The 12,833-nt window shown below is 34.2% G+C and overlaps 1 protein-coding gene across 3 annotated transcripts in view; it reads right to left on the bottom strand.

Annotated features, from left to right (window-relative positions):
• The window catches only part of TMEM135 (transmembrane protein 135), a 397,425-nt gene that overhangs the window by 61,061 nt on the left and 323,531 nt on the right, over positions 1 to 12,833 (bottom strand). For all 3 annotated transcript variants that reach the window (XM_040489574.1, XM_040489573.1, XM_040489575.1), the window contains 4 exons: positions 9,417 to 9,480; positions 8,352 to 8,428; positions 2,124 to 2,222; positions 1,267 to 1,334 (listed from right to left, as the gene is read on the bottom strand). In XM_040489574.1, coding sequence (XP_040345508.1) covers positions 1,267 to 1,334; positions 2,124 to 2,222; positions 8,352 to 8,428; positions 9,417 to 9,480 — 308 coding nt within the window. The remainder of the gene's footprint in view (positions 1 to 1,266; positions 1,335 to 2,123; positions 2,223 to 8,351; positions 8,429 to 9,416; positions 9,481 to 12,833) is intronic.

The following is a 12,833-nucleotide window of genomic DNA, read 5'->3' as shown; positions in this document are numbered from 1 at the left end:
ACTACATGGATGGAACTGGAGGGTATTATGCTAAGTGAAAACAATTTTTAAGGACATATATTTAGCTAATGTTCAGGATGAACCCATATCTCTATGCCTGATCCCAAGCACTTCTTCTGGGGAGAAGACAACAGGGTTAATTTTGAGCCAATGGCCACCATCACTATTCCAGGAACGATAAACGTAACTTTCGGTGCCTTTCCAAAGTTAAGTTCCCTCCCAAAATAATCAACTGCTTAAACTCCTTAATGGGCAAAAATCTAAATGACAAAGAAATAAATGATTAATAATAATAATATAAAGGATGCAGTCTCATGGCTAAGAGGAAGAATGCTAAAGCCAGACTGCCTGGCTCACAGCCCACAGCTCTTTTATTTGCTAGCTGTGTGACTCTGGCGAGCTAGCTGACCTCTCTGTGCACCTCAGTTGACTCAAATATAAAACCAGGATATTAATAGTACTCATCTCATAGAGCCATTTTAAGGATTAAACACATATGCATGTGTACACGTGTTGTATGTGTATGTCTGGGACACAGTACAATACTATACAACTGCTGGCTATTAAAACTACAAGTGATAATAATAACAGCTACAATTTATTAAGTGCTATTACACAACCATACAAAGAATGTATTACTGTTTCATAGTAGAGAGTGAGAAACTGAGGCTCATGAGGTAAAAAAACTTTCCACCAATAACACAGCTAAAGTTATCAGAGCCAGAGTCAAACAGAGTCCATGGTCTCTCTAGTAGGTCAAGCTGCCTCCCAAAGAACTAGATCAAGATCAGAAAATGCTAACTAAAACAATAAAGAACATGATAATAAAGGCAAAGGAAAAGTATTCTTACAGAATCAAGCAAAAGAATATGATTATTTTTCTCCCACTGGAAATCATTCGATTATTTAGGAATGATTTCTAATGAATCTGCTGAGTATTTCTAATCAAAAAGAAGAGATCAAAGATTATAAAAGTGAGACTTAAGTGTGTTATGTAGCAACTAATTAGCAATTTTCAAATCAATACAGTATTTTCCCACAACATTTAAAATATCTAAAATAATACAGGGAAAAGAAAAGTCAAAATAATGTTACCAAAAGAATACCCCATGTTATACATATTAAGTTGGACATATTTGATTTACATGTAGATGCTTACTTTATCACTGGAAGAATATTCCCTCAAAAAGATGAAAAGATTCAAAATCTTTTTCGGGGGAAAATGCTTTTTTTTCTATGGTCAGGTACAACATCTCAGTCACTTACTTGCCCTTGGTGAGTCTTAAAAGAAACTTCCAGTAAGATGGTCGCAAAGTCTGAACTTCCATCACAGCCTAAGATTAGAGTATTCAATTTGAGACTTCTTCAGTAAAGAGCAAATATAATTAGTCATATTAGGCAACAGAGCACTTTTTTATTTTTATTGCTCATTGTATTTTAAAAAGAACAGTGATGATAATAACGAAAATATGTATTTATGTTTAACTTGACAACTATCAAGAATATTGCTTATGAAATAATAGTTGAGTTAACTCATTATTATCAGGAAAGCATTTACTGAATATTCATTAGATAGCTGACACTTCCTTAGTTATAATAAGTTTATACACTTGGCAGCATTACTCTGAAAAAGTGCAAATAAAAGTGGTCCCCCCGAATTTTGCAACAGTCCTGAAACCACTAACATCAATAATGGTGATTACATAATTTAAAGAAATTGAACAATGCTTCTAATAGACTAGATCCTACCTCTATCCTCACTGCCTGAGTAATATGGGGGAAATGCAATTATTCTTATTTATGCTCATGGTATCTGTCTTCTAGTAGAAGTATAACTAAAATAGGCATTCTAGCCAAGGTACTAGTGTAATAATTTGCCTATAAATTGCACTCAATTTAAACCTAAAAATTATTGTGTTCAGAAAATTTTAAAAATGATCTAGCCCATTAAGTTAGCATGTTTACTGATTTGAAACTTGCAAGCTCTCTTGGTAAAAAAATAAAAATAAAAAATAAAATCTAATCCATAGAAATTTTCCCAGGTCTTTATTGCCTACCCCCACCCCCCCACTGATTTAATGTAAAGAAATAATTCATTTCTCATATCAAAAAGCTATACTTACTGCCTGGAAGCAAATTGCTGTAGAGATGGAATAGATGATAGTATCTGCATGGGGAAAATAGGGAACCTTTCCTGCTTCAATGCCTTTGAAATACATTGTCTGTAGAACAAACATAATGTAAGATTTAGAAATAAACCCACAACTTTAAATAGCATTAACAATAGAGTGGAGCAATAGACTCACTTGCTATCTACAACTATTTTGTCTACCTTCCAAACCTAATAATCCTTTCTGAGCTCAAATTGCAGGTTGCATCTTCCATGACATTAGTTAAGTGTCAGCCTTTTCCTTCCCTCATTCCCTCACCCCAAACCGAGATACCAGTAATAATGCTTCTCTGTGAATATAGTAACATTGTATTTCTACTTCTTTTATATCATTTATACCTCAATGTTTGTTTGTTTGTTTGTTTGTTTGTTTGAAGTTTGCCTTATTCTGAGAAGTTTATCTTATTCTGAGATAGAGTGCACACAAGTAGGGGAGGGGAAAGACAGATAATCCCAAGCAGGGTCTGTGCTGTCAGTACAGAGCCCGACACGGGGCTCGATCTCAGGAACCGTGAGATCAGGACCTGAGCCAAAATCAAGAGTCAGACAGACGCCCCACTGACTGAGCCACCCAGGCACCCTTCAATGCTTTTTGTATAATCCTCAGGTCTCCCTTCCCTGCTAGATCTAGTCATTCACTCATTTATTCATTCATTCATTCATTCATTCATTCAACATTTAATGCTGTTAACTAATGCTGTTAACACTATGCTAGGAGCTAGGAATTTAAAAATGAATACAATAACATCTAAGTTAGTGCATAAGAGAAATAGCTAATGCACTTAGATATTTAACTATATATATGTTTAGTATGTGTGTGTGCATTTTTTGCCCCCCCACCCAAGGACGGAACAAACTGCTCTGCCTAGAACAAAGGAACAAGGAGAATTTCAGAAATGACTACATTTGAATAGTGCTTCTCAAACCACCTGCAGTGAAGCAACACTTCAAAACATTTTTTTTCCAATTGCCATAGCTCGGTACTTTTATAATACAATAAAAATACATTACTAAAAACTCAATTTTAAAAACACAAAGTGAACCAAAATTTCACTTTTGTATTAAAAAAATAAATTACTCTGTCAAGTTGCTACAGAAGTTTCCAAATGCTTACTCTCTATTTCTATGCTTACTATAAACTGGTAATAAACAGGTCATGGACTGGCACTAGTCTGCTGTCCACCCTTCCAACAGTGCTGCCTCCTAAGAGGCCTAGGATTAACAATGAGATTAAGAGAGAAAAAGCAGAAAAGGCAGGGGTAATGAACTGGGCGAAAGTACACAATACATATGGGGAAGGCCCAGCTAATTTATATGGATAGAAGATGTAATTATTCACGGCAATAGTTTCTCTGAAACATGGGAAAGCTCAAGTAGAACTAGTAAGAAAAGAAGAAAGAACCAAGAGAGAATGATGTTACAATCAGGTGCAGGAAAGTTCAAGAAGACATGGGTGGTTCATGAACTAAAGAACATGAAATAATTTTTCCCCAATCTGGAAGATATGTACAAAAAGCTACACTCTACTTAGGAAGGAAGATATTCATGCACCACTATTTTGAATATACTATACAGTATATTACAAGGTACAGGTATACTGTAGTGTATTCATGTTGACAAAAATGAAATTCAGATGTGGTAGAATAGCATCATAGACACATTATATAACACAGGTATCTCCTGAAATATGTAACAATTGTGTTCCTAATTTCTTATAATAAACCTTATCTATTGAACCAGATTCTAAGTTAATGAAGGGTGGGAACCATATCCCATAGTTCTATATGCTTACCAGCACTTCATACAGTAGTGGGAACATAATAGATATTCAATATATACATCTTGGAAATAATTATTTCCAAGATAAAAGTTATCTAGTCAGCTGATTTTTATTTAATATTCATTATATAGTAATGCAGAATTTTAATATAAAATTAACTTCAATCATAGGAAAATGATTGCCTATTACACCACAGTCATTAATTCCACAAAGGACCTATTAGTAAGCTTACATTTGTAATTTCCTAAATTAAAAATAAATTCTTATCAGTGCATTTTATATGTAGCTTCTTCTGCCAAGATCAAACATGGTCTGTTGATATAAGAAAAGAGCTATGCCAAGGTGCCTATGTGGCTCAGTTGGTTAAGCACCTGACTCTTGATATTGGCTTAGGGCATGATCTCACAGTCCTGACATCAAGCCCAGCATGGAGCCTGCTCAAGATTCTCTCTTTCCCGCTCCCTCTGCCCCTTCCTTGCTCGTGTGCACTCTCTCTCAAAAATAAAAACAAAACTAAAATAAAAATAAAATAAAATAAAAATTTTTTAAATTTAAAAATAAGTTAAAAAAGAGCTATGTCATTGCTTGGCCTAAAAAACTCTAGTCATGTAGGGAAGCAGCTATAAAATACAGGTTTTACAAACCAGATCTCAATATTGGATTCTCCCTGTGTCAAAGAATGTATTTTTGCTAGCTAGGGGATATATTCTTTCTCTGACACTCCTTTTCCTCTCCATTAGCAAGTCTTGCCACCCTTACCTCCTAAACATATACCAAGTCTGTGTATTTCTCTCTATCCCTACTGCTACTATACTGGCACAAGCCATCATCTGTCTGAGACTAATTGTTCTCCCAGCTTCGTCTTGCCTCTATTCCATTCTTTATATAATAGCCAGAATGTTTTCTTCTTCTTAAAATGTGAATTAAATCATGCTATTTCCACACTTAAAACTCTCCAATGACTTCCAATTGCACTGAGAAAAATATCAAACTCACATTCTCTCTCTCTCTCTCTCTTTCTCTCTCTTCCCTACACACACACACAGACACAGACACACCTGAATAAAGCAAGTATGTAATCCTCTTAATATCATTAGGGCCACAGATTTTCAGTGAGATAAAATTTTTCTTCTCTTTGTTTAAAATTTTTATTTATTTGTATTTTTTTAGTTTTATTTTTTTAATTTACATCCAAATTATTTAGCATATAGTGCAACAATGATTTCAGGAGTAGATTCCTTAATGCCCCTTACCCATTTAGCCCATCCTCCCTCCCACAACCCCCCCAGTAACCCTCTGTTTGTTCTCCATATTTCAGAGTCTCTTATGTTTTATCTCCTTCCCTTTTTTTATATTCTTTTTGTTTCCCTTCCCTTATGTTCATCTGTTTTGTATCTTAAAGTCTTCATGAGTGAAGTCATACGATATTTGTCTTTCTCTGACTAATTCCACTTAGCATAATATCCCCTAGTTTCATGCACACAGTTGCAAAGGGCAAGATTTCATCCTTTTTGATTGCCAAGTAATACTCCATTGTATACATATGCCACACCTTCTTTATCCATTCATCCATCGATGGACATTTGGGCTCTTTCCATACTTTGGCTATTGTTGATAGTGCTGCTATAAACATGGGGGTGCATGTGTCCCTTTGAAACAGCATACCTGTAACCCTTGGATAAATACCTAGTAGTGCAACTGCTGGGTTATAGGGTAGTTCTATTTTTAATTTTTTGAAGAACCTCCATACTGTTTTCCAGAGTGGCTGCACCAGCTTGCATTGCCACCAACAATGCAACTTTCTCCACATCCTCACCAACATCTGCTGTTGCCTGAGTTGTTAATGTTAGCCATTCTGACAGGTGTGAGGTGGTATCTCATGGCGGTCTTGATTTGTATTTCCCTGATGATGAGTGATGTTGAGCATTTTTTCATGTGTCGGTTGGCCATCTGGATGTCTTCTTTGGAGAAGTGTCTGTTCAGGTCTTGTGCCCATTTCTTCACTGGATTCTTTATTTTTTGGGTGTTGAGTTTGATAAGTTCTTTATAGATTTTAGATACTAACCCTTTATCTGATATGTCATTTGCAAATATCTTCTCCCATTCCATCAGTTGGCTTTTAGTTTTGCTGATTGTTTCCTTTGCTGTGCAGAGCTTTTTATTTTGATGAGTTCCCAATAGTTCATTTTTGCTTTGGTTTCCCTTGCCTCCAGAGATGTGTTGAGTAAGAAGTTGCTGCGGCTAAGATCAAAGAGGTTTTTGCCTGCTTTCTCCTTGAGGATTTTGATGGTTTCACTTCCTGCCTTGCATTTAGGTCTTTCATCCATTTTGAGTTTATTTTTGTGTATGGTGTAAGAAAGTGGTCCAGTTTTCCCTGCATGTCGCTGTCCAGTTTTCCCAGCACCACTTGCTGAAGAGACTGTCTTTATTCCATTGGATATTCTTTCCTACTTTATCAAAGGTTAGCTGGCCATACGTTTGTGGGTCCATTTCTGGGTTCTCTATTCTGTTCCATTGACCTAAGTGTCTGTTTTTGTGCCAAGAGATAAATTTTTTCTAAAATGAAGTCAAATAAATCTATAATCTTAACTTTGAATTGGAAATATCAATATGCTCATTATTTTCTCTTTCTCTAAAAAGAAAGGGGGGAAAAGGATTCTCTAGCTCTTTTTACTGGGAAGGCCAAAAAATAATAACTAGCCTAGAAGCAAGAAGTACCCAAGTACCCAAATTGAAGTCTCTAAATACCATTTCCCACCAAAAGAATAGGGGTCATTGGAGAAAAGACTGATTCTGTTTCTAGGGCAGGAAATGTCCAAAATGAGCCTGGACCATTTTGTTTTATCACAAAGCAAGAAAGTTTTCAGAGATATTGGCATTATATAAAAAAGAAACAGAAGTCAACTCGAAGAGGTTCTCATGGTCAAAGATAGTGTAATTCCTGAGTTGAAACAAGACCAAATATTCTAAAATTTACATCTTCATAATGACATTTAAAAATAAAGACTCATAAATAAGTCAGTTTTGCAGAATGCTAGGGGCCAATTCATTCTGAACACTGGTAAGTAAAGGGAAGTAATCAAGCATTTTATTATGACTTTGTGAACAAATCAAACTATTTCAGAGTAACCAAACAGTTGAAAAGGGAAAAGTTTTTTTTTAAAAGAACTCATGGGGCACCTGGATGGCTCAGTTGGTTAAGCATCCAACTTCAGCTTAGGTCATAATGTCATGGTTTGTGAGTTCGAGCCCTGCATCAGGTTCTGTGCTGACAGCTCAGAGCCTGGAGCCTGCTTCAGATTCTGTGTCTCCCTCTCTCCCTGCCCCTCCCCTGCTCATGCTCTGACTCTCTCTCTCTCAAAAATAAACATTAAAAAAAGATTTTAAAAAATCTGCACAAGTAAATAATTAGAAGAAACAATAATGTTATAATATCATTTTGCAACTGTCAATGAAATAATAAACCCTGGTAATGATTAATAATGGGTGCCACAACAATTAAGTGAAAGCCTAATGGGGAGCTTTATGTTAGTTGTATTAACAGAGCCCAATGATCAATCTTAGCATCACAAAAAGAGACACAACTAATGTGCTTCCTAATGTGATGCAATAGGAATTCATACACATAGTAAACGTGAAGTATTTCTCCACCCCCTAAAAATTGAAACTGAATTGCTTAAACCTCTATATCTAACAAACAGTTCATAGGAAACACTTGGGTTAAAGAAACATATTAGTATCACCAGTAAGGATATAATTAGCAAAATCCAAAATGTGGGAAATTTCCCAGAACTAATAACATAGATCTTCAACAAATAAATGGCAAGGAAAAAAAGAAAGGGGGTTAGGGGGAGGAGGTAGCTATTAAAAACTAAAAGAGACTTTGGATCCCAATTAAAACAGATTGCAGAAGATATCTGTGAGATATGAGAATATAAGCTCTAATTGGATATATGATAATATTAAATTACTAGGTTTTTTACATGTGTGACAATAGTATTTTGATTGTACTTTGGTAGTAGTGTTGATTTGTTTTTAAGGAGTCTTTATCCTTTTAGCCATAGTCTTTAAGGAGTCTTTACCTTGAGTTATTTATGGAAGAAGTGATATGTTGTCTGGGATTTGCTTTAAATTAATTCAGTACTTGTGGGGTTGGGACAGTACAGGTAGAATAAACTGGTCACATGTTAACTGTTGAAACTGTATGATAGGTACACGAGAATTAGTTACTTTATTCTTTCTACACTTGTGTATATTTGAAAATAACACACATAAAGAAAGAAGAAGAAACAGGAGAACTGACTTTGTCAGTACTTTTATAGGATTGACTAGCCCTTGTAACTGGGATATGGAAGGCTCTACATCCTTTAGAGCTGTGCATGCATCAAGATGTTTGCTTACCTCTACCAACTTGGAAGCTAAATACATGGAAATTGTTGTACTTTTATAAAACATCATTGATACTCCTGCCAAAAAGCCTGAAACAACAAATAAAGCAAAACTGATCAAATCTCAAAGTATTTCTTTGTTATTAAGTCATTCAGAAATGTTCACTCACTTAAGTAAGACACAATCGATTTGTAGCACTGCCCTTTGTTATACAAAAATAAGGACAGTAATATATGTGATGACATTAAAATGAGGTGAATTTGATATCACACATTTTTAAATTATGAAATTGACTTTCAGAGTTAGGAACACACAGTTTTGACATATATATTACAAAGACACTTTATATTCTAAATATAACTTTAAAAACAGTAGTCTTAACAAATATAATGATTTTCAAAAATAATTTTTAAAGGTTATTGATACCATTTCTCATTTTAAGTGAAAATATTTATTAATCAATTCTTCTAACAGCTCAAATTACTTTTAGTGATATCCTCAAACTTCTCTCCATAGTACTGCCTTTGTTCCATAAATGGGAAACAAAGGCAGAGGGAGACCCGGAATACTGGTAGCAGGAATATCACTAATAAATATCTGTAAACTGTCAATTTTACTTAAGTAGCATGTATGCTGTACTTGCAGAAAATGTTAATCTTGAGTTCTTATTTTTATGAAACTAATTAAGTTCTTTAAAAATAAAAATATATATGATTAAAATATATGTCACTTGCCAGTGGCAAAACCAGAATGCTTCAAGCAATATAACTGTGCTTCCATTAGTCACCAAATTTTTTGAGTTTTATGTTCTTTTATAACACATTCCCTAGGATTCCTGGCCTGTAGCAGGCCAGATACCCAAGTCATTATATTGCCATTTCAAAACATCAGATGGCAAGAATGCCTGGGTATGTTAAACTTGGCGCATACAAAATGTGTGGACTGGTCCCTCAGTAGGGATTCTATTATGGAGAAAAAGAGTTATACAGAAATCAGATGAATTTGGAAACTATTTCTGAGTCATTCCTACCACGGATTGATGCAACAGCAGTAACTCTTGTGTTATCATTGCCTTACCAGCTATAATAGCATGCAATTCATCATCCAGGTTTCTGACCCAGCGCAGGAAGCAACTAGTACCCTACATCAAGAAGAAAATGCAGTGACTTCAGTTGTTTCATTTCTAGAAAACATGCATGTAACATCTATAATGAGTGAGTCACTAGCAGACCTTGATGGCAAATTGGTGATCTAAATCAAACTATTTTAAATATATGAGTTGGAAAACTATCAACAATAACCTGTTATAAAGTTATTGTTCTGGATAGACTCTATTAAGAAATTATACATAATATTTGTATTGTCAGGGCACCTGGGTGGTTCAGTCAATTAAGCATCTGACTCTTGATTTTGGCTCAGTTCGTGATCTCACGGTTCGTGAGATCAAGTCCCACATAGGGTTCTGTGCTGACAGTGCAAAGCCTGCTTGGTATTCTCTCTCTCTCTCTCCTCTGTCTCTGTCCCTACCCTGCTTGTGCACTCTCTCTGTATCAAAATAAATTTAACAAACTTTAAAAAAAAACACATAATATTTTTATTGTAATTATTTTCCAAAATAAAAAAAACACATAATATTTTTATTGTAATTATTTTCCAAAATGAAGGCATAAATTTTTCTTTGCCTAGATGTAGAATCACTCCGACTGTAATAAGAAGAAAAATCAAATACACTATAACTCTAAGCCAGAATTCCATACTCAGAGCAAGTATTTTTCAATATAATGGTGAAATAAAGACTTTTTCCGGTAGATAAATACTGAGACCCACATAGTAGCTCTGTAAGTGATGAATTTTCATAAATGGTAAAAGGTAATTTTGCAGGCAGAAGGAATATAGTATCATTTAGATCTGAAAAAAGATATGAGGAGCTCTGAAGATGGCAAAATGAAGATAAACTTAGAAGACATTTTTTTAAATATCATTTCTTTATATAAAAATAAACTATCAAAAGAAGAACTATCAAAAGAACTATCAAAGAAGGGGTGCTTGGGTGGCTTAGTCGTTTAAGCATCCAACTTCAGCTCAGGTCATGACTTCATGGTTCATGAGTTTGAGCCCCGCATCGGGCTCTGTGCTGACAGTTCAGAGCCTGGACCTGCTTCAGATTCTGTGTCTTCATCTCTCTCTTCCCCTCTTCTGCTAGCACTCTGTCTCTCTCTCTCTATCAAAAATTAATAATAATAATAATAATAATAATAATAATAATAATAATAAAATAACTATCTAAAGCAGTGATCATAAAATATGGCCCACTAGCCAAATCTGGCTTGCCAACTGTTTGTATGTGGTTCATGAGCTAAGAATGTTTTTACACTTCTCAATGGATAAAATAAAATTGTAATATTTTGAGACATGTAAAAATAAAATGAAATTCTAATTGAAGTGTGACAAAGTTATATTAGAACATAGCTATGGGTGGCTCAGTCGGTTAAACGTCCAACTCTTGATTTTGGGTCAGGTCACGATCTCACAGCTCATGAGTTCAAGCCCCGTGTTGGGCTTTGGGCTGACAGTGCAGAGCCTGCTTAGGATTCTCTTTCTCCTCCCTCTCTCTGCCCTTGCCTCACTTGTGCTCTCTCTCTCTTTGAAAAATAAATAAACTTTAAAAAAAAGAACATAACTATGCTCTTTTATTTATATATTGTCTATGGTTGCTTTCACACTACAACAGCAGAGTAGAGTAGTTATGACAGAGACTAACCATATCAGCCACAAAGCTTGAAACAATTATCATCTAGCCAATTACAGAAAACGTTTTCTGACTCCTGGTCTAAAACAAAAATGGTAACAATAGATCATGGGGTTTATAACACATGAAAAGATAAATGTATACCACAAAGGATGAGAAGGAGGAATTTGAGGTACAGTATTCTAAGAGTCATACACTATACATGAAGTGGCATAATATTTGAAAACAATAACTGATGAATTTAAAATGCTTATTATAAATGTTAAGGCAGTCACTGAATTAAAAAAGAGGTATAAATAGTAAGCCAAGAGTGAAGATAGAATACAAAAATACAAAAAACAAAAATAAAAAACTAAATACATAAATTTTTTTAAAAAAATCCAGGAGGAATAAAAAGGAAAAAAACAATGGAAAAAATACGAAACAATTAGCAAGAGGTAGATTTAAACTATACCATTATCAAAAAGTACATTAAATGTAAATAGCTTAAACATACCAATTAATAGAGATTATCAAATTGGATAAAAAAGGAAGAACCAACTACATGTCATCTAAAAGAATCAACCTTTAAACTGAAGACACAGTTAAGACTAAAGTAAAAAGACAGAAACAATGTAGTATCAAATATAATCAAAGGAAAACTGGAATAGCCATATTAATATCAAACGTTGTAGACTTCAGAGCAAGGAATATTACCAGAAATAAAGAAGAACATTACAAAATGAAAAAAGAGTCCATTCCCTGAGAAGACACTGAAGAAATATGAATTGTTGCTCTGCCCTTCTCCCAATTACATCCTTATAAAGACGTTAATGGCATTGAAAATTTTATTTTAAATCCCATATGGCTTTGGAACACACTGTACCATTTTTTTTATAAGGGGTTTTCTGACCTGGTTGTATTTTTCTATAGTTTAATACCATTAGTTTGTATTACCTGAGCAAATAAATAGTAACAGAAATTAAAGCAAACAAATGAAACATGATCTGAGATATGCTGGATGGTGGAGAATAACCAATTTGGGATAAAAATGTTGGGAGACAATCCACATGCGACACTTAGGGTTTATGTTAAGAATAAACATAAACACTACGACATAAGAAATGAAAAAGAATATGAACATATAAAGTTACAAATATTCTGTCCTATTTAACTCTTGTATTTTCAAAGACAGTAATGTTTCCTAATCAAAACTATTGAAAATATTTTCAATATTAGTAATATTTCATAACAAGTAATTAACTATAGCTTACCATTTGCTACTACTGTTCTCCTTTCCATTTAAAAATACTTCCCCTATATGTACCTTATATAAATAAACTTTTACATAAAATGATACATAACCATCTTACCCAAAATGACTCCAGAATTCAAGTTTCTCTGCACTATTATTATTATTTTTTTTTCACTTTAAAAACAATGTGTGGTCAACCTTAGTTAACATATTTTACCATTTGGAAACTACGTTTAGGTTTATAGTCTAAATTTTAGATGTTTAATAAAATGTCAGTAGTATGACTTATATATGAGTGATCCCCATTAAACAAAAGGCCATTACTTAAAATTTCAGAATACTATGTCATGGATGATCCTTACATATGTGTTTAGGTGTGTGCTTATACATGTGCTGGTATGTTTATAGGAACATGCAGAAACAGTGGAAGAATGTTAACAATGGTTATTTGAGAGAGTGTAGTAGGAATAGTGAGTATATCAAAGAGGGATAACAAGTCATTTCTTACATA

The sequence above is a fragment of the Herpailurus yagouaroundi genome, unplaced genomic scaffold, assembly GCF_014898765.1.
Source record: "Herpailurus yagouaroundi ecotype Mexico unplaced genomic scaffold, PumYag 180, whole genome shotgun sequence".
NCBI classification, from domain to species: domain Eukaryota; kingdom Metazoa; phylum Chordata; class Mammalia; order Carnivora; family Felidae; genus Herpailurus; species Herpailurus yagouaroundi.
This window is presented reverse-complemented; position numbering and strand designations above follow the sequence as displayed.